This window comes from Miniopterus schreibersii (assembly GCF_964146895.1).
Source record: "Miniopterus schreibersii genome assembly, chromosome: 6".
NCBI lineage: Eukaryota > Metazoa > Chordata > Mammalia > Chiroptera > Miniopteridae > Miniopterus > Miniopterus schreibersii.
In genome coordinates, this window is record NC_138107.1 from 87,309,511 (window position 1) to 87,330,876 (window position 21,366).

The 21,366-nt window shown below is 52.7% G+C and overlaps 3 protein-coding genes across 3 annotated transcripts in view; 2 read left to right on the forward strand and 1 right to left on the reverse strand.

The window, feature by feature from the left end:
* Positions 1-8,418, forward strand: part of SLC22A3 (solute carrier family 22 member 3) — a 52,699-nt gene extending 44,281 nt beyond the window's left edge. The window contains exons 8-11 of the mRNA XM_081140999.1: positions 2,019-2,127; positions 2,867-2,979; positions 4,759-4,858; positions 7,395-8,418. Of these exons, the coding sequence (XP_080997125.1) occupies positions 2,019-2,127; positions 2,867-2,979; positions 4,759-4,858; positions 7,395-7,455 (383 nt within the window). The 3' untranslated portion in view covers positions 7,456-8,418. The remainder of the gene's footprint in view (positions 1-2,018; positions 2,128-2,866; positions 2,980-4,758; positions 4,859-7,394) is intronic.
* A 1,542-nt stretch (positions 8,419-9,960) lies between these two features.
* The window catches only part of PLG (plasminogen), a 33,636-nt gene continuing 22,230 nt past the window's right edge, over positions 9,961-21,366 (reverse strand). Inside the window, exons 14-19 of the mRNA XM_081139908.1 lie at positions 19,193-19,313; positions 17,766-17,840; positions 17,138-17,278; positions 15,167-15,273; positions 11,286-11,431; positions 9,961-10,368 (exon numbers count right to left, since the gene is read on the reverse strand). Of these exons, the coding sequence (XP_080996034.1) occupies positions 10,207-10,368; positions 11,286-11,431; positions 15,167-15,273; positions 17,138-17,278; positions 17,766-17,840; positions 19,193-19,313 (752 nt within the window). The 3' untranslated portion in view covers positions 9,961-10,206. The remainder of the gene's footprint in view (positions 10,369-11,285; positions 11,432-15,166; positions 15,274-17,137; positions 17,279-17,765; positions 17,841-19,192; positions 19,314-21,366) is intronic.
* Positions 12,718-15,160, forward strand: LOC308558326 (uncharacterized protein). Its single transcript, XM_081139909.1, has 2 exons — positions 12,718-13,989; positions 14,036-15,160. The coding sequence occupies exons 1-2, from the start codon at positions 13,804-13,806 to the stop codon at positions 14,627-14,629; spliced, it is 780 nt and encodes a 259-aa protein (XP_080996035.1). The 5' UTR covers positions 12,718-13,803; the 3' UTR covers positions 14,630-15,160.

Sequence of the window (21,366 nt, forward strand, 5' to 3'; positions counted from 1 at the left end):
AACGGTTTTCTGCATTGACTGGATGTTTTCCACGGCGTGTGAACATCTAGTCAATGCAGTTAATTTAATTTTGTCTGGTCCTTTCCAGCAAACTGTCTCTTAGCCTCAGTCGTCAACTCAATTTGTCATTGACGTTGTCAGTGGGACTCGCTCGCAGAGTGCTCTGGATTCAGGAGAAAAAAGCCTATAGTTTGAGAACCTAACCTGGATAATGAAGTTATCTCCACACTAGCAGGCAGCGTTCTCCTCTGCAGCCTGAGAGCGGTGGGTGGCTGCCCGGTCGGGCCGGGACCCAGGGAATCTGGGCAGCGGCTCCCACATTCCGTGCCCAGCACCTGGCGACGCCGAAGGAAGGGCTGGAATGCATTTCCTAGTCCCCCCCCCCCCCGGCTTTCATGAAAAAACAGAGCCTAAATAAAACACGTTAGAGCTGTTCTGTGCCAGAGCAGATGGTGCCAGGGCATCGGCAGGACTCCCATATCCCTCACTCCCCTGGGGCTCCTGCTGTGACGGTCGGTGTGTGCGCTTCAGGGGACTCGCCCGGGGAACATCGGGCGCACCAGGCCGGCGGCCGGGGCGCAACCTGTGATGAACCCGGGCCTCCCGGCCGCGGCCTGGATTCCTGAACCGTCTCTCCTCTGCCTGCCCTCCTGGGTGGCTGTTTTATCTAGTGGGGTTTTACCTTTTTTTATTTGTTGACTGTCCTTTAGAGAACACGCACCCACCGACCGAACTCAAGTCTCTTCTTCCAGTCTCCTCACCCGTGCCAACTTTTCTACTAAAAACGATATATTCAGGGAAGCGCAATCATTCTAGAAGACAAGGGGAGCATTTAGTACTGAGAGAGCATGAATAAGCATGAATATAAAGGGAAAGGCTTCATTTTCGAAGCTGAGTCAGACCTGCCGGGTGCCCTCTGCTTTGCTGAGCGCAGGGGGCCCCTGCCCATGTCCTCGCCACGGGTCCGCTGGAAAGGGCACCAGGAACTGCTCACATCGAGAAATCTGAAGCACTGACTTCTTAGCACAGAACTGGTTCACTCCTTCCCTGAAGACACAAAAGGAGACTATTCGATAGAGATCCTTTGGCATTTCTCACGGGGAGTTTCCCCCACACGCCAGAGGTGCCCTAAAACGGTGCACTTGTCAATGAATGAACCAGCCAGTGCTTAAGAATCAGGCTCTTCTGTCTAATTTCTTGGGGAAAGTAGCAAGACTGGGGAGGGGGAAGACGATGGGTGACAACCCTAGTGACAAGGCACGGCATCGGTGCCCCTTTCCAAAGACCCCGCCCTCGAAGCCTCGCTGCTCCCCCGGAACCAAAGGCAGCTTCGGGTGGATCATCCCGTGTGCTGGGAGCAGCTGTTCTGTGTCTTCTCACTCAGGCGAATGAGCAGAAGGAACCAACGGCACCAGATGGTGGTGACGGTTCTCAAGGGCACAAGTAAAGGCCACCGTCCAGACAAAAGGCCACTGTGCTGTGCCCACTGAGGGAGACACTGCTGGGAACATGGTGGTTGGTTTTTTTAAATGTTTTTATTTATTTCAGAGAGAGGAAGGGAGAGGGAGAGAGATAGAAACATCGGTGATGAGAGTCACTGATCGGCTGCCTCCCGCACGCCCCCTGCTGGGGATCGAGCCCACACCCGGGCATGTGCCCTGGCGGGGAATCGAACCGTGACCTCCTGGTTCATGGGTTGACGCTCCACCTCTGAGCCACGCCGGCCGGGCAGAGGAGACGCCGTGATCGCGGAACATGGTTTTCGGTATAGTGGCCGCTCAACAAATGGTTCTTGAATTGCATTCCTATAATCTTGCCCTGCTCGGAAGTGCAGTCGTCCCAGAGGTGGTTATTGCTGTTGAAATTTGGGCCACAGTATTAGAAGGTGTCAATCATTTGTGCTTAAAATTAGCAAAGACTACGGGCTGGGGTCACTAAGCAAATGCCTCTCATTGTTTCATAAACTGTGTTACAAGCGCGGCCCTCACGCTTGCCTCCCGGACTCTCTGTGTTCCCAGGGACACCATGGCTGAGGACCACGGTGGCCACCTTGGGAAGACTGGGCATTACCATGGCCTTTGAAATTGTCTACTTGGTAAATTCCGAATTGTACCCAACAACATTACGGTAATTCCAGCACATATGTTACGGTTTCTCCTGGGTAACTCCGCAGTCACATGTTTGGAATTGATGTAGAAACCAAGAAACGGTTTCCTTAGCTTGATGACGTATTAGCTGGGGCTAGATTCAGCCATAAAGACGCCCAGCTTTGAGCTGTGGCTGCTTTCTACGTTGCTTTTATCCACACTTTGTGATGGAGGGACTTCCCATTCCAGGGTCTTCATGGTTTTGTGGGAAGGCGCCAGACCTGGAATCGGAAAACCTGGTTGGCGCACTTGCTGTGATGTGGGTTAGACCTGCCTTTGCCAGCATCACCTGTGTAAAGGCTCCTGCCTGTGTTCTGACCACGCCTTGCAGCTGGGAGCGGCCCAGTATTGCAGGACCAAAAGCAATGGTGGGCAGGCGCGGGTGCAAATTAGCTCCTTTCCTGGGGACTATGCCTGGCCCAGCTGAGCAGCTAGGGGGCCACGGTGCTGGGGGGGGGGGGAGCGAGCTGCTGAGGGAAGGGTGCGCCCCACCAGCCTCACTGGGTCACCCCGCTTACTCGGGTGTGGACTGGTGCGGAGTGTAAGTGGTTTGCTTAGAGTATGAGAGAACAGTTGTTTTCAAAGTTCAAAACCACAGGAATGGAAAATACTGTTACAGTGTTAATGGAAAATACTGTTACAATGTTTTACGTATGAATATTTTGCTTGTCTTGAATTTATTTAAACATTTTTCATCTAAAACAATTGTTTACCTACAGAAACTTTGGCGTTTCACTCTGCTCCGGTTTGTGTGACTTTGGGGGAATCATAGCCCCGTTTCTGCTCTTCCGACTGGCGGCCATCTGGCTGGAACTACCTCTTATCATCTTTGGTGAGAACCCACTTGATATACTGGCCTTAGTGCGTTCATCCACAGTCTCTGCTTTATTGGGTTTTGCATGATTGACATGCACTTGGTATTTTATGACAACCGTTTCAGTGTTGAGGAGCCAATCTGATTACAGTGAAATGTGACACCTGTTCTTTGTTTAGGTTCTGAGTTAAAATCAAATACCACAAAACTCTTTTATGATATTGGGAATAATTAAAGGCCAGTAATTCTCATGAGACCAAATTGGACCTTCAGTCTGTTTCAAAGAAGCCTAACAACTAATTACATTATTTATTGTCCTTTATCTATCAATATAATGTCTTCATTTTCTCGGATGCTAAACATGCTATGCTGAAAGAGCAGAGGACACAGGTCCCTCGAGCATCTAACACGACCTCTTCAATGGCCCCCAAGTTCACACCTTCCTTCCTACCCCCGATCTACTTAGAACCCATGAAGGGCTAGAACCACAGGTGGGAGGGACCTTACGGTCATTTGATCCAGTGTTTAAATTCTGTGCCAGCCTTTTTCCAGGACCTCACCCCCCTCCCCTCCTCAGCAAGAAAGGACACACCCAACTTTCCTCCACCTCTCCTTCCTTTGTCACTCATTGCTCAACAATTTCAATTGCAATGAAAATATTGAGTCCATGAGGATGCACATGCTGAGTAATGCAAAAATCCTAACAGAGTTAGGGCCAGTAAAGTCAGATCCTGATCATTTGACACCAGGGAAATCAGTAAAAGAACATTTCCAACTATTTCTTGGGATCTGATCATGAAGCTCAGCGTTGAGTCTGCAGCCAGCACAAAAGAGCAAAGAGAGGACGGTAGTTAACTGAGACAGAGTGGTCTCGGAGCCCAGCCATTCAAGACAGTGGCCTGGCCAGCCGTGAATGCTGGTAAGCTGGGCACCGGTGCCAGAGAGAACCGGTTGTCAAGCACAGCCATTATGAAAAATTAAAGTATATACAACATACTGAAAACAGATAACAAACGCTCAAAACTCCTCAGTTCCTAATTCATGTGCATGTACTATTATCTGCGTTCCCGAGGTTTCTTTATGTGTTTGTGTCTTTTACGGTGGAAATCCTGCAGGAGGGTGTGCTGCTGTGCGTCTCTTCCCAGCGCCTCATTCAGCGATGTTACACCAGTAGTTACATCAGTGTCCAGTGGGGGTAGTGTTTACACCACGGAAATTGGCAGACGCTACATATCAGGGCTTTCTTTTCTGAAGAGCCAGTTGGTAAACATTGGCCAGCACACTAGGAAGATACAATGTATAGAAAACAGGAGAGGACAGTGTTTCAGGGATTTAGACTCCAAAGAACAGAAAAAGAAAGCATGGTTACCGGGGATAATGTGAGGTTGGTAGGAGGGCCCTGAAAGATGAAAGATTTGAGCATGTGTCAGTGCTTCCACCAGCGGGCTAAAGGTACTGCAGAGAGGATTAGCCACTACCGTGAGGAGCCCAAAAAAGACTCCAAGAGAAGACACCCTTGGGTAGAAGGGACAAGGCCTGCAAGGGAGGAAAGGGGGAAAGAGAGGGAGAGGAAGCAGTGATATTCTAGTGTCAGGGAGGGGACGCTGCGGGGACTCCTCTCTGGGGGCTTCTATTTTCCCAGGAAGCAGGAGATGCTGTTGGTATTCTCTGAGGGCCTGGCACTTAGTAGGTACTCAGTAAGTGACTGAGGCTGGTGAGCACAGCTACTTCCAGAGAGAGCTGAGGAATGAGGACCAGTGTGTGTGCCTGCTGGGTGATGCCTTCCCTGTCCCGCAGGTGTCCTGGCGTCTGTCTGCGGCGGCCTCGTGATGCTTCTGCCTGAGACCAAGGGCATTGCCTTGCCGGAGACAGTGGATGACGTGGAAAAGCTTGGCAGGTATTGTGTGAAAGTCAGCACATCCTAAATAAGAGCGACGTTTAGAACCACCAGGGAAAGGGCAGCATTGAGAAAACTGAATGCCCAGGGGGAGAGAAATAATATTAAACCCTTGTCTTAAATTCGCATTACACAAATTCTAATTTTCTCCGTTTGAAATCTTTCATAAGAAAAAGTCAGGAAGAGAGGTTTTGAGTATGAGAGTGTACAGGAAAATATCTAAAATGGTATTATATGCCCTCTGGAGAGAGAAATGGGTTAGGAAGAGGGGCGCAGAAGGGAAGACATCCTATTATACTCTACAGACATCTGTATTGTTTGATATTTTTAAAAATTACAACATATTGTCTTGTTTGATTTGTGTAATTTTTAAAAAGTAACTCGACAGCTAATTTAAAAAGTTAAAATCCCTCTTCTTCTAAAGAATGACCTGGAAATGAAGGGTATGGATCTCTAAATTTTGAACAAATGTATCAAAAATATTTGTGAAAAGACTGAAATGTTAGTCACCTTGTTGCAGTTTTCTTCACTTGCGCAGTGGGAGGAGAGGAGGCGCACACTTTGTAGGTGCCGATGTGACCGACGGTTTCACGTATGTCATTTATTGAAAACACAGCAGTTGGAGGCACTAGGAGCTCTCGCGCTCACTTTCTGTGAACCGGGGGACCCCTGGTCGCAAGGGTTTTGAACTGCTACACGCCAGGACTGGGGTTGGGGCTCCCGGGGCTCGGGTGGGCCTCCGAGGCTCTGTGTGCTTTTATTATTCCATGCTTTATTCCTCTTCATCATGAACTCTTTAAATAGTGAGGATCCCTGTGGTAGGCCTGGGAGTTTCTCTCTCTCTGCCCTCCTTCAATGAGGTACCATCCCGTCCCCCGAGGTAGACACCTTGCTAAGTGTCCCGCGAGCATCGTGCCGACCTGTGAAATGTGCACGGTGACTTCATTGTCCAGTTTCCTGATGCTGGTTAGAAAAAGAAGGTCGGCTGACCACCCCGGAACATTCCCGAGAAAGGCCTGCTCGAAACCGCAGCCCCAGCCCCAGCCCAGTGGCCGACTTCTAACGGGACTGGCCAACCGAGGGCAGGTGGACGCTTGTCCTGAGAAGTCACCCCAACATTTTTCATGCTTGTTTGGGAGCGACGGGTGCTGGCTTACCCCTCACCCAGAGCTCTACTTACACTTCACCCGGAACGATGCTGCGGGAAGTTTGGGGTGGGAGAGTCTCCTAAGCTCTGCCATTTTGTAAACTAAAATTAGGAAGAGAAATTTAAAAAGGTGTTAAAACTGTGTGGAGCCTCTTGAGCGTCACACACACCGTGGTACATCTTGATTCATCCGGAAAGTAGAAACCCAGCTGTGCTCATTCTGACGTCACAGACGATAACTTGGTTCCAACCAGGGTATGGGGCCAGGTCAGGGTGGGGGTGACCAGTCCTGTCACCCCAGTCACAGCAGGGCTAGGAGACCAGGAGAAAGGACAGTAGTCAGGAAGCTTACATGAAGCAGGGGGACATGGGGAGGACAGGAGTAGGACTGTCTTTCAATGAGACACTCAGACGTTAAAGGGAGCCTCCCATGGGCTGATGCCCTAGGGGCCTGTTAGGACTGGGCTACCCCGGAGGGCGTCCCAGGAGAATGTCTCCCCCGGGATTTCAGCGCCAAGGTCAGGAGTTCAGTGCTGGCTGCTGGTGGCACAGGGCTGATGTTGGGGCTCCTGGGCCCCCACCCCAGGCTGGATGACGATTCCTCCCCCTCTCACCTCATTGATTCTGCTCCATTTTCTGCTGCTTGTTTAAATAGTGAGAGTGATACACACATTCGCGATGCCGAAACCGGCCAGGGGTCAGATTCTCAGGCTCCCCAGGGAAAAACGGAGGGTTGGGGGGTGATTGGAGGTCAGGACTCGCCTTTCAAGTAATTAAAATTAGAGTTAAGCCACGGGGAGTGGTGGACGTTTGGAGAGGGGAGGGCATCTGACGGGTGTGCAGGGAAAATTAACACCCCAACACTAGAGTAACAGGAAGAATTGTACCAATGGGAATTCAAGCCGCACAAAGTGTTCCCAGTTTTTTCTATGTTTGTAACTTTCCGTAATAAAAAACTTTTGATAAATTGTTAATTATGCCTAGTCCCTCCCCTCGGACGAAAATCTCATAAAAGTATGGCTTACAGTTTTATAAGTTAAGCACTTTAATTGCACGTCCATAGTCGTTGACTCTGGGGAAAAACCGCTTTGCCCCAGATTATTGAAACCGGATAGCAGTTCCCCTTCTAACGCTGTTCTTTTGTCCACACTCAACCCTTTGCCAGCCATCCGCCGAAATCCGTAGAGAACATCGCGCTGGGCGAGGGTCTGAGAGCGGGTGAGACAGGAGCCCGGGCACGGTTACTTTGTTTCCTCTGAGTTGGGCTTTTATGAGAAGCGCAGGTGTGAGTGTTGATGAAGAACTATGATACTAAGTAACAAGAAGGCTTCCTCCTAACCAGTCTTTCCTCTTTAGTAAGGACTTTCTCTTTCCCCTTTGCCTTGCTAGCCCACCTTCCTACACGTGTGGCAGGAAAAAGAAGACCCCCGTTTCCAGCTCCGACCTTTGAGGCCCCGGCCCAGGCCCGAGGGAAGGAGCAGCTCAGGCCGATCCCGAGGCACCGCCGCCCCCGGAGATGTGCCTGTTCCGGCTGCGTCGCGCTGTGCGGCTCCCCCGTGTTTAATTCTTTGCAAAGACATTCAGACGACCCAGAGTATCTTCATATAATGTTGGAGGAGAGGTTTTTTCCCTGACATTGGAGCAGTGCCTCCGACCCATCGGTTACCGAGACGAGAGAAGCCCCCACCCGGTCCTCACGACGGCTCCATCGGGAATACGGGATGAGTAATCCAAGGACCTGGGACCGTGTGCAGACACGGGGGCCTCCAGTCCGATCCAGGAACCAAGGCTCTGGACCGCGTGTCCTGAAGAGGCTGTGAAGATAAAGATTTGGGGGTTCTATCATGAAGACACACCGGGACACACGGACAGAGCCTTTGTTTCCCTTCTCACCTTAAGCTCCGGGAGCCCGGGGAGCATCGGGGTTGCGGGCGGGCGTGTTCTGGCCTCGTTCCACAAATGAGCACAAATCTTCCCAACGGTCGAGGGAATTGGCTCTGTTACTTATAAAATCAGGTTGGGTCCCGAGATGACCCGGGATGGCTTCGGACCCCGTGGGTGGACACCCAGAGCCACATATTCTTTACTGAACAAAACCTGTGGATTACGACTTCATGGGTCGTAAGATTTTAACCATAAAGGGACATTTATCTTCTCTTTGTGAGTTCAGCTCTATGGCAGTGCCCGTGGTCAGGAGCGAAGCGCATGGACAGTTCTCACTCAGCCTCGACGCTTCCACTTGTTTGGGGAAGTAACGTACATTTTCACTGAAAAGAAAGGTCCGTTGTATCCGTGCCTGAAGAATTAGCAGAAACTGTGTAAGTGGCTTTGCAGATACTTGTAAGGGATTCGATCTTCCTTTTTTACTTTTGGAATGTGGAGCTTAAATAAAAAACATGCCGTCTTTTCCTCATCGGCTTTGCATGTCTTATTTGGTTTACTTTCAGATTCGGTATATACCTTATGCAGAATTTTTTAAATAAATTACTCTGCGTGCTCAGGCAGCATGGGCACCGAAGGGAAATCTCGCCCCTGGGAAGAGTTTCTCTGCGAACACGTATGTGCGGCGTGTGTGCTGATCGCAAGCTACGCTCCTTTACCCTTAGAGCCCATCAGAAGCAAAACGAATGTTCTAGTTCCCAGGAAACATGCCCCGTCAGCGAGGCTGTGGCGCCGTGTTCACCCCGATTTATCTGCGTTCCCTGCATTTTCTTTTGCGATAGGATGGCTGTCGCTCCTTGATGCACCTTTGAATTGTATTTTGAGTTGATACTTTGGTTCTGATAACAATAAAAAAATTTTAATTGTCAAGAAAAATCCATGTTTGCCCCCTCTCTGCCTCTTGTTTTATTTTATGTTATTTTACTTATTTGTTTATCTTTTTAAATCTTCACCCGAGGATATGCTTATTGATTTGAGAGAGAGGGGAAGGGACAGAGAGAGAAAGAGACACGTCTGTGTGACAGGGGACACTGATTGGTTGCCTTCTGCACATGTCCTGACCGGGGATTGAACCCACAACCTAGGTATGTGCCCTGACTGGGAATCGAACCCACAGCCTTTCCGTGTACCGAAGACGCGCCAACCCCCCGAGCCCCACCGGCCGGGGCGCCCCTTCCCTTCCTTTTGAGCGTGTGGCCCTGCGGGACACTGTTCCCAGGGGACAGTGTGCTGCGTACCCGGGAGCCAGCTGGTGATGGAAATTCAGCGGCCCACCTTCCGCGTGTGCTTGTTCCTTTACGGGCTCTCGGCACCAGGCCTAAGCTCCTAGGTGACATTCTCAGCTGCTTTTGTGTCTCCTTCCACGGCCCGGTTTGCCCTTAGCTGGCCGTGCGTCTCCTCCCATCGCCCATTTACGCCGCGACACTCCCCTCGGTCCCCGGCCCCCAGTGCTGGGCTACAGACTGTCAGGAACGTTTCACTCCCAAGAACAGAATTTGTCCTCATGGCTCCCCATACGTGTCGCGGATTTGAAGACATTCATCTCTGTGCTGGAAATAAAGACTTTAAAGATTCACGCCACGCGGTCTTCCCCTGACAAGGTAACTATAGGGGTGACTGATGAGGATTTTTTTTTCCAATCCTCACCAAGGGTATTTTTTCCACTGCTTTTCAGAGAGAGTGGGAGGGAGCGAGCGAGAGAGAAACATTGATGTGAGAGAGACATCGATTGGTTTCCCCCTACACATGCCCCACCCGGGGCCAAGCCTGCAACTGAAGTATGTGCCCTTGGCCGGAATCGAACCCGGGACCCTTCAGTCCACGGGCCGACGCTCTAACCGCTGAGCCCGACTGGCCAGGGCTCCAGGGCCTTCTTTACGATCCCACAGGCTTCTCGGTCCCATAGGCGACTATGCTCCTGAGAAAGAGGGAGCTCGTGGCCTCCGAGCGTTACACTGTTTAAAATCGGCGACATGAACAGAGAAATGCAAACGATGAAAATAAAAAAATCAAATCAGGGTAAGTACAGAGTTTATTTTCAACAAATGCCATCACTGTGTTGCCTTATTAGTAGAGAATCCAGCAGTCCGTGGACAGGAGAAATTTATCCACAGTAATACTAAAAATGCTGAGCTCGGCAGTCGCTGGGGGCTGGGTACAGTGTCCTAGTCTGATTCCTGTCGGTCCTTTCCGAGCGTGCCGGTTCCCTACCCAGTCCCAGCGTCTGGATCCAGCGGTGTTTCCCTCCGTCTCCCACCGGTTAATTATTTTTCATTGTCTCTTCAATCCAAGTGACATACCTTGAAACACGGACATAAACGCCCGGCTTGTTGGGGCGTGCACAGCCAAGACCCCAAGAAGTGACCCCTTGTAAGATGTACTTGTCCTTCTCGAAGCAGACCAGAGGCCCTCCGCTGTCACCCTGCAGAGGGAGGGAACGGCGGGTGAGCACAGACCACATCCTTTCAGTAGGGGGTGGGGGTCCCCCTCCTGTCTCCCACCTGCGGGTTTTCTCAGTACTTGAACAGCCCTTTCCAATCAGAAGGGAATTTAACATGTTGCTTGAACAGCTGCTATGCTTAGCAGAGTGTATTCAACAAACTGCACCAGGGACTGTTTGCTGGGGAGCGGATCTCTTGGGAGCAGCGCACTCAGCCCTTCCCGCCCTGGCATTTCTCGTGGGCAGAGTCACCCCAGGGACCTCTGAGAAGGAGAAGCCACAGGCCTCTGCCCTGCACCCTTTCCTAGTTTCCTGCTGGGACGGCCACCTGAGCCCTGCCCACCTGGACTCCCAGAAGGCGTGTGACAGGCTGTGACAGTGACGGTGCCTACCCACTCCCCTGCACCCCACCTGGAGCTCGGGGTACCTACCCACTCCCCTGCACCCCACCTGGAGCTCAGGGTACCCACCCACTCCCCTACACCCCACCTGGAGCTCAGGGTACCTACCCACTCCCCTACACCCCACCTGGAGCTCGGGGTACCTACCCACTCCCCTATACCCCACCTGGAGCTCGGGGTACCCACCCACTCCCCTACACCCCACCTGGAGCTCGGGGTACCCACCCACTCCCCTACACCCCACCTGGAGCTCGGGGTACCCACCCACTCCCCTACACCCCACCTGGAGCTCGGGGTACCCACCCACTCCCCTACACCCCACCTGGAGCCCAGGGTCCGTGGGTCATCTTAGATGATCTGAGTCAGAATCAGGGACAGACCTGAAGGGTCCCTGGGCAACATTCAGGCCGTGGCCTCCCCAGATTGGCTGCATTGGGGCTGAGAGGCGTAAGGGGCCAGGACAGGCCAGCACGGGAGTGACCCCTCCTACCCTCTTACCTGGCAGCTGTCGGCGCCCCCGGCCAGGTGCCCCGCGCACAGCTCCGTGGACTTGACCCTGCCGTTCAGGTACTCGTAGCGGTTGCACACCTTGTTCTCGATCACCGGCAGCTGCGCTTCCTTCAGGAGGCCGGCGCCAAAGGTGCCTGTTTCCGAAGAGCAAAGGAACGGTCACTGCACCCAAACCGCGCTCACAGGGAAAGTTCCAGAGGCACAGAGCAGCAATGAGAGATCTCGTTTGTCCAAGAGATTGGATAAGAGCCAGTTCCTAATACTCAAACTCCTTTTTTCTGTTTGACTGTTTTTAAAATATATATATATATATATGTTTTTATTGATTTCTCAGAGAGAGGAAGGGAGAGGGAGAGGGAGAGAGAGAGAAACATCAATGATGAGAGCCGTTGATCAGCCACCTCCTGAGCGCCCCCTCCTGGGGACTGGGAATCAAACCATGACCTCCTGGTTCATGGGGGTGACACTCAACCACTGAGACACACTCTTGAGAATATAAACATATAAAATTTCATGTTCCCAAGTCCTGGATTTAATAACCTGGTTTTCTTTATGACATTTGGGGGTGGGGTATTTTTAGTGCTTTTTTTGTTTCTTTTTTTTTTCACTATAAAGAAATAATTTTTTTATTTTGTAAAGAGAGATTAAGAAATACAACTGCTACTATTTTAATATATTTTTTCAGGCTTTTTTTTATATGCTTCTTTTACTACTGATACCATATTGCACAATTTAATACCCTGATTTTTTTCACATTATATAATGATGACTTTGTTACAATGTTGCAATCTTCATAACTATTATTTTAATGGGATGTGACTGCTTCATGGATATGCAGTTTCTCTTTGGGGTGAGGAAAGGTTTCTGGAAATAGTGGTGTTGATTGCACAACATTGTAAATGTGCTAAATTCCAGTGAATTGTGCTCTTCACTGTAGTTAAAACAGTACATTTTGTTATATGTATTTTACCACAACATTTAAAAGAAAAATCGCTGTCATTCACTGAGAATCAACCTTTTCAGGCACAAGCTCATTCTGGGCTGTGTCTCAGTGTCTCTCTGAATCCCTCCCACAGTCCTCTGAGAGAGGCACGTTTGTCATTCCTGTCGTGCCGTCAGGGAAACTGAGGCTGAGAAAGAGCGTAGTTAGCCCAAGACCTCCCAGCAAGTAAGTGGTGAAGCTGGGATTTGAACCTGGCTTTGTAAGGCTGTTGCCCAAAATCTTTACTCCATGCTCATCGGCTCCTCCAGTTGCTTCCAATGTTCTACAAGTTTGTTCCTATGGTTTATGCATATTCCTTAATATTTTCTTTTTTTAGTATAAAGTTTTTTTACCATGGTTAAAAATATTTTCACTGAAACTTATAGGCTCAAAGGTCCATTATCACAGTTACATAGGACATTGAAGCTGTTGCCACATCACTCTCCTCGCCAGGCTGTGAACTGTTTGAAGGCGAGAGCTGACTTTCTTTATCCCTAGAGCCTTAGTGTTTTCTTAAGTCCAAATTCCCAGAAGTTATAGACATATTTATGGCTCCCAAAACATTGCCAAATTACTTTCTCCAAGGGCATGACAGTGTAAAATGTCACTAGAAAAAAGTCCCTTCCCCACGCCCTGATGCGTATTGAATATTTTAAAAATACTTGCAAATATAATAGGTGGAAATTGCCCTAATTTGTTTCCTAATTTACATTTTTTTTTATAACTAGGCAGAGGGAACATTGTCCTGTGTGCTTGTTTTACTCACTGTATTTCTTTTTTACTTTGGCAAACTGCAAAAGAGCGCCGGCAAACTCACCAGAGAAAGTGCGGTTTTTCCAAGTGGACCCGCCCAGTTTGCCTCACAGATCACCTACTTTTCCAGCTTTGCAAGCCTGGCTTTCACCAGTTTTGCAAAAATCTCTTCTTTGCGAGCATGGAGCGGCCAAGAGATGAGGTCCTAGCTCTTCTCCAAAGACCTCGGATAACTTGGAGAGTTGTGAGTTCAGCAAACACAAAGGCACACTCAGTCTGGAGGTGACAGCAGCTAGGAACAGGACTGCCATTGGGAAAGGAGAAGCTGTCCCAGCCAGGCCACCAAGAGGTTTCACCCAGCCAGGCCACACAGAAGGCCTGACCGCGGCAGCACCGGCCGGGGCGCCGCTTCAGTGGAGTCGATGTGCGGACGGAGCAGCCGTCTCAGAAACGAATCCCTCAGTGTCCTGCTCCTGCATCTGCCTCCTGAGCGGGCACAGGCCCGACACTGGTGACAAGTCCACTGTGCGCGGAAGTGGATGTGGTCCGTGCGGGTGCGCTGCCCTCCTGTGGCCGCAGTGGGAATGGCATTCCTGGGGGCTGGCGGTGACTTTGGGACCAGAAGCCCTGCCTAGCTTTGGAATACGGGAGCCAGGGAAAGTCGGGGGACTGAGGGGAGAGCGGGAGAATTTTCACCTCACAGGAGGAGCCTGAGACAACAGGGATGGATCTGAGGCCACTGTTGACATATGGAAAATTGGTAAATAACTCATGTTTTGTGACTCCTCCTGGCCCAATGAATCTACTGAGAACCTACTGATGGTGATGATGGTTGTGGTGGTGATGGGGGTGATGGGAGTGATGATGGTGATGGTCGTGGTGGTGATGGGGGTGATAACGGTGATGGTGATGATGGTCGTGGTCATGATGGGGGTGATGGGGGTGATAACGGTGATGGTGATGATGGCTGTGATGGTGATGGGGGTTGTGGTGGTGATGAGAGGTGGTGATGGTCGTGGTGGTGATGGGGGTGATGGGAGTGATGATGGTGATGGTCGTGGTGGTGATGGGGGTGATAACGGTGATGGTGATGATGGTCGTGGTCATGATGGGGGTGATGGGGGTGATAATGGTGATGGTGATGATGGTCGTGGTGGTGATGGGGGTGATGGGGGTGATGATGGTGATGGTGATGATGGTCGTGGTCATTGATAGGGGTGATGGGGGTGATAACGGTGATGGTGATGATGGTCGTGGTGGTGATGGGGGTGATGATGGTGATGGTGATGATGGTCGTGGTGGTGATGGGGGTGATGGGGGTGATGATGGTGATGGTCATGGTGGTGATGGGGGTGATAACGGTGATGGTGATGATGGTCGTGGTGGTGATGGGGGTGATGATGGTGATGGTGATGATGGTCGTGGTGGTGATGGGGGTGATGGGAGTGATGATGGTGATGGTCATGGTGGTGATGGGGGTGATAACGGTGATGGTGATGATGGTCGTGGTCATGATGGGGGTGATGGGGGTGATAACGGTGATGGTGATGATGGCCGTGATGGTGATGGGGGTTGTGGTGGTGATGAGAGGTGGTGATGGTTGTGGTGGTGATGGGGGTGATGGGAGTGATGATGGTGATGGTGATGATGGTCGTGGTGGTGATGGGGGTGATGATGGTGATGGTGATGATGGTCGTGGTCATTGATGGGGGTGATGGGGGTGATAACGGTGATGGTGATGATGGTCGTGGTGGTGATGGGGGTGATGATGGTGATGGTGATGATGGCCGTGGTGGTGATGGGGGTGATGGGAGTGATGATGGTGATGTGATGATGGCCGTGGTGGTGATGGGGGTGATGGGAGTGATGATGGTGATGGTGGTTGTGTAAACACAGGAGCTGCTGCAATACCATCTCCAAAGCACTGAGCACTTCACATGCATCTTCTTAATGCCAGAAACACTCCCCCTCCCCTGGCCCGTGTCCCTGGACTGACAGTGGGGACACAGGCAGGCACCCAGACAGAGCCAGGCAGGGAGTGGGCCTTGGTCGCTGAGGAGTTTGAGCAGACGCTCATTTTCTCGTGGAGGCTCAGGCCAGAACGCAGTCGTTGAGCGAGACAGAATTTTCTCACCTTGGGTTTCTCCCCACCCGGTGATGTAACACACTGTCCGGTCGGCGACCACGTAATTTGCGGATGGCAGACAAGCTGGGATGACCTTATCGGTGATGACGGCAGGGCTGAAAGGAAGACATAAACGTGATGACGATTCACGGCCTCGCCGGGAGACCCCTGCCGTTCGTTGGTTGGTTGGTCACCCGTGACCAGATGCCACCTGCCCCGAAGCCCCAGAACTCTCCAAACCGGCATCTCCTTGTTGCGTTGGCCCAGGGCAGCATGGAAAACAGCTTTTCACCCTCGCACTGGCCTACGGGAGCTTATGGGCCAAGCAAACAGAACGTTTTGTTAAAAAGGCCTCCATCGTGGGCAAGAAGCCGGAGGTGGGAGCAGAGGCGACAGAGTCTCCCCTTCATGACCATGCTGTGCACTCTGGCAACTCTGTATCAACTGAATACTTTTATGTCAACCTCAGCAGGTGACCATGTAGCTGAAGTGCTGTCACAAGGTGTTAACAGTAGCAAATGGGTCATGCGGCCAGGAGCCAAGTGGCCCAGCTTTGGGGTCGTCAGTTTCCACACCGTGGCGGTGGGAACCCAGCAAAACGCTAGGTACCAAAAGAAAGAGAAGTGGAGACATTTGCATCAGCAAAACGGTATTGTTTCCAAGGAGCCTTGCCCCGTGGAGTTCCAGGGCACCTTAGACATCAGCACTCCCTTTTCCTGACTTGATTCTATTTTAGCAAATTCGAGAGGAAAACAGGTGGGAGTGAGAAACACCCTAATCTGATTAAGGAGCATCACCGTGGCCGACTTTGAAGCAGACGCACCCTCTTGGGGTCACCAGAATCAACCCAGCCTCTCATATGGGGTGACCCCGAAGATGTTACTCTATGGGTTCCCCTCATAGAATATCAATGTCTCCGGCTCTTGGGGTGCAGGGGGCCTGGGCTGGGTGAACACACAAGCCTAAAGCTCACATGTGCCAGTCTAGCGGAGAACACGTCCAGAACCCCAAATTTACTAAATTACTTGTTCAAGCTGCCAGGTCTCCCGAGGGCCCTCGAAGGACCACGTGAATGGAGGGCGAGATGAGCTACTTTTTCAGGCTAAGCCAAGAAGTCCCTCCCTTCCCTTCCTAGAGAGTCCACACATCCCCAGAAGTCAGTCCTCGGGCTCCCGCGCCAGGATGCGCGCGGGGCGTTTCTGAGCAGACCCGGCAGGGCGCGTTCACCGCATTCGCTGTGCCAGCCCGGCCCTTCCCCTGCTGGCCTGGCCCTTCATCCTTGTCATCGAGGCCCCACTGTCCTCGGGGCCCCGTCAGACACGGCTGACGTGCTCTGAGTGCCTCGGCGACCATCCCAAATGTGCCTATTCTCAAAGAGCCGTCTGCTTACTTAGCCCTCCCCCGTGGGATCCGTTTCCAAATCCTGTAACTTGAGGTGGCACAAGCAAAGGTATCATTTTGTCAGGCTTAATATGAAAACACCATTTCAACAGGAAAAATAAAGCCAAAGAGGAGGAGAATCTGCATTTGCGAGGGGTGTGTGTGAGGTCGTGACGGTTTGTAAGGGCTTTGAAATACGTGATCTCCTTTGGTTCCCCAAACATATCACGGTGCTGAGAGGAGACGCGCCACCCGGAATAGCTGAGCAATTCTCTGATTGTGGATGGATATTAGCTGACAGCGAACGTCCAGGGAGAGAGTTTTATGTAGCTCATGTTTCAGAAAACATGAGCTACATAAAACATGAGTTTCATAAAACTCTGTAGCCCATGTTTCAACTCACTCACGCGGGGAAACTGAGTCCCGGTGCCTTTGCCAGGACCACAGCTAGTGTGGGGCAGAACGGGGTGAGTCCAGGTCTTCTCGCCTGAGGTTCAGTGTCCTTCCCCGACAGCCGCCCCGCCCAGCCCCGTTACGGCTCATGAACCCGGGTGGAAACAGCGTTTGCGCGTCGCGGGGCGTTCGCTGCGGGCTCGGTACCTGCTTAGCTTCAGCAGGGCGATGTCGGCCCGGGTGGGCTCCGTGATCAGCTTTGACACCTCTTTCTCCTGAACATCCGTTTCCAGATTTCTCTCTCGGTGCGCGCCCAGGATAACCCTGTAGGACGACGGCCGGGAGGACCTAGAAACGACGGTGACGTTAGCGGCAAAATGTGGGCCAGCCCTTCATCGGGTGCCCTTCTGAGCCACAAGCACCAAGTCCTCCCGCCCGCTCGGCTGTCCACAGTTTCCTCTGAGTGGCCAGAGAGAAAGGCCATGACTGACCCGAGCCTGACCTTAGGGAGTGTCCTCGGGGTGCTTTTGGTCAATAAAACCAACACTGGAGTCGGCACAAGGACAGGCCCCATGTCAGCGGACACTCGTGGCCATGCACGGCCCCCTCCTGCCTACAGGCCCCCCGAGCTGAGCCCGTCTTCTCCATTTCCCTTTGGAAACACTCCTTTCCTCTCCTGTTCAATGGCCCTGGCAGCTCTGCCTCAGGCCTCTCCACATCCACTCCCTGGTCCCTAGCGTCACTGCCATGGAAGGAGGGACAGGAGGGGACAGGAAAGGACACAGCCAGGAAGTCTGCAAGACAGGTCCTCGTGTTAGCCGCCCCCTGAACGTACCTCTCCAGGCAGTGGGCAGCGGTCAGCACCCACTCGGGGGATATCAGAGTGCCTCCGCAGAAGTGCATCCCAAATCTGGGGGAAACACCAAGATTTTAGTCCAAGTCTGATGATTTATTCTACAGAAAGCCAGAGAGACGCATTCGGTGAATTTTGATAAGGTTGACATTCCCAAAGGAAAGACTGCCAGCCGGTCACCAGGGCGGCAGGGGCTGGGAGTTGGGGGTTTTCTAGAAGGTTCCATTCGCAGTGCTCTCTAAGGTCGGGGAGGCCCGGGGACCGCTGTCCGCAGGAGAGCCAACCCACGCGGCCCCAACGTGAAGCCCGCAGCCACGGCTCTGGCCGGGTAGCCCTGGGCTTCAGCAGGAGGGACCAGGAGAAACCGTCCCCTGTCAAAATCTCTCTCATTCCCTTTCGACAAGATCCATGCGGGACCTGGAGGGTCATTCTCGAGGCAGCCAAGCGTGATCCTGAATGGCTGTGCCTCCCAGGAGTCTGCTGATTTTACCTGAGCAAATTCCCTTTTCGGGGAGATGGCTCCTAAATACTTCCTAGGTCTGTTTGGGCAGGTGGAAGCTCATGAAAACAGCGTGGGCCGCCTGGAGGCGGGGGGATGAGCGGGACACGTCGTGAGGGCGCGAGGGCCGGCGAGTCGGTCTCCGTCGGGAGCAGAGCACAGTGCGGGTGGGAAAGAAGGGGCTGGAAACGTGTGAAAGGAGCTGCTAAGTCTTAAGGCAAAGCAAAGAAGAGCCAGCTCAGCAACGGGAGGAAACGGGGGAACTCGGGCCAGTCGGTGGCATCCGCGGGGGCGGGGCCCGAAGGCACGGGGTGAGCTGGTCGCTGCGTCACGTGTGCGCTTTCCACCAGACGCCAGGAGACCTGAGCTCACTCATGCGACAACCCAGAGTGCCCAGGGTGTTGCGGGCCGGAGCCGACCGCTTCTCAGTCACGGTGTCGGGAGCGACCCTGCGCGAGGAGGAGGAGGAGTGCTGGAGAACGGGTGAGCTCCCTCCGAATCAAGTTCAATAACGTCTGTATCTGTGACAGGCTACGGCTGATCAGGCCTTTGTTCCCGACCACGGGTCCCATTTCTAGAACTGCCTTTCTCGCCACGTCATACGGCGACACTGGAGGGCTGCGTAAACCCTCCGGGCACCCTCGCTACTCTTCCAGCGCTACTGGCCCTTGGAAAGCGTGGCGTCGGCCCGTGTTGGTGAAAGCTGCCCAGATCAAGAAAAAGATCCCAGTCCTGGCTATTTTAGAAGCGGAGAACCTAAAAAAATTAAATTTGGGATTGTATAGCTTTCCTGCCCCCCGAGGCGAGAGCAGAGGCCGCCCCGAGCCCCGAGCTGCGGGTGCGGGCCGGCGCGGGAAGGTTGGCGGGGCTCCCGCGGAGGCGGAGGCGTGGTGCCCGGAAATGCTGTTACCTTGTTCTCAGGCTGATTTGCCACGGCCAGGAATGCGGGTTGGCCACACACCCACCTACAACGCGTCCGGGACATTTCTTCGGCTCCACCTTGGGCTTCCCGCAGTCAAATGAGGAGGACACTGCGGCACAGGAGAGAGTCGCGTGAGGAGGCCAGAGGTCAGGGCCCTGCCTCACGGCTCCGGGCAGGCGGGCCGCTCAGGCCAGAGCCCGCGTTCCTGTGTGTGTAATAATCCTCGCCGGGGGGCATTTCTCCATCGATTATATTTTAGAGAGAGTGGGAGGGAGGGAGGCAGGGGGAGGGAGGGAGGGAGGGAGGGAGGGAGAGGAACGCCCGTGTGAAAGAGACCCATCAGTCGGTGGCCTCTGCGCCTGCCCCCGCCAGGGCCGGGAATGACCCTGCAGCCCAGGTGCGTGCCCTTGACCGGAAACAGAGGGAAAGGAAAGGAAGCTCTTAAACAGGAGCATGCTTTGGAATATCTTTTTCTAAATTTCAAAAGTAGTACTAGACAACACAGGACCTTCTCCGTTCAAGAAAACAGAAGGATTTTTTGTTATTTTTGGGGAGAGGTAAATTGGTGCAGTGAGGCGGCCTCCCGAGAGGGCCTCGGCCGGCCCAAATGGATCGCCCGAGCCGTACCTACAGCACCTGTCGGCACCGTCACCTTTACCACCACCACCGAGCCGGGGAAAGCTCCCTGAAAACCAGCTGTCTCCCCTCTGAAAGGCAGCATGGGTATTTTTCAGCGGGAATCTCCGCGTGCACGTATGTACACACGTGTGTGCGTGTGATTGTATGTGGCAAGGGTCAGCTGTCCTAACCTGGAACACTGCCTTCTCCCGGCCAGCCTCAGGACCGCCCTTCCGGGGAGCCCCCGCGGCTCACCTGTGCCCCGGTGGTGACGCCTTCGCCCGCCTGTCCTGCGCTCCTCCCCCCCGCCTCCCCTCCGCCGGCCGCAGCGCCCCGGAGAGCAAGGTCAGTGCTGCCTCTGGGAGCAGCCGCTCGCGCCCGGACGGCTCAGGGTTCAGAAAACGCCTCTCTTCAGACATGTGAGTGTAAATCGCTGTTCATGGCGATACTGCAGGGGGATCTCTCTCCATCCTAATCGGGGATTCTACCCTCTCATGAGCCTGGAGCCTGAATTTTCCAAATCGCTTTCCATTTTCCGTGGCCTGTGCTGAGCCTCTACATATAGAAGTCTTTAAAAAAAAAAAGCAATATCATGAAGTCCCAATCCCTGATGCTGAGCTTAATTTCCACTCCTGGGCCTTGGCTAGCGCCGGCCTCACAGGTGCGCTAAGAAAAGGTAACTGCGGGGATTAGGCCCCCAGGTTCCACCATTCAGAAGAGAATCGGAAGTTTCTCTTTGGTTTTACTTATTTCTCACCTGTACTGAATGTGTTGGTGGAATTGAAATGAGCCATTAAAATCATTCAACAAATAACCATACAATTTAAGATAAGTGAATCTAAGTAAATAACAAATTATGTTTAAGGTGGGCAGCCTTCCCTTTTTTAGTATCTCGGGTGCCGGGCCCCGGTGGCTTTGCAGCCAGAGCCCCCCCCCCAGTCCCTCTACATGGAGGACACCAGGACATGCAGCCCTGCAAGGGGAGCCCAGGTGGCCGTGACCGGGGCAGGTTCCGGGCGCGGAGACGGGTCCAAGCCAAAGCCGCCCGCCTGTGGGTGTGCTCTCCAGACTTTCCAGAACCCATGTCAACCCCCTTTCTCTGACCCAAGCCTCTTGCTCCTCAGAAAAGTCTCAGGGAAATGAGGAAGGAGCCCAGGCTGGCTTTCTCCAGGTCACCTGAGGGTAAAGGAAGGAGGGCTGGGTGAGGTCGGCACCGTTCTGTTTCATTCTTAGGGTGGCGAATGGCAGGCTGCCAGCGTGCATTGCGCTTGGCCTGCTGTTTGTATTTTCTTTCTTACCTCCCAGCTGCTGAAAGGGGGAGTTTCACATCTAGGTGACTTTAAATTTGTTTTTCCTGCATCCCAAGCTGGGCATTGGGGAATTCAGCAGAACCGTCACAAGGCTGATGGGAGGGCCTCCAGGCTTGCTCTTTCGGGGGATTTTGTATTTACTTTATCTAAGGCGTGGGGGGGTCCCTAACAAGTGGGGCCTCAGTAGGACAGACTCAAGAGGCCCGTGATGGAGAGAGGGCTCGGCTCAAAGCC

Excerpts from the sequence above, each read along its gene's own strand:
- LOC308558326 (XM_081139909.1), top strand. The coding sequence starts at position 13,804 with ATGTTTTGTGACTCCTCCTGGCCCAATGAATCTACTGAGAACCTACTG. Across the intron at positions 13,990-14,035 it reads TGGGGGTGATAACGGTGATG|GTGGTGATGGTCGTGGTGGT; the intron begins GTGATGATGGCT and ends TGGTGATGAGAG.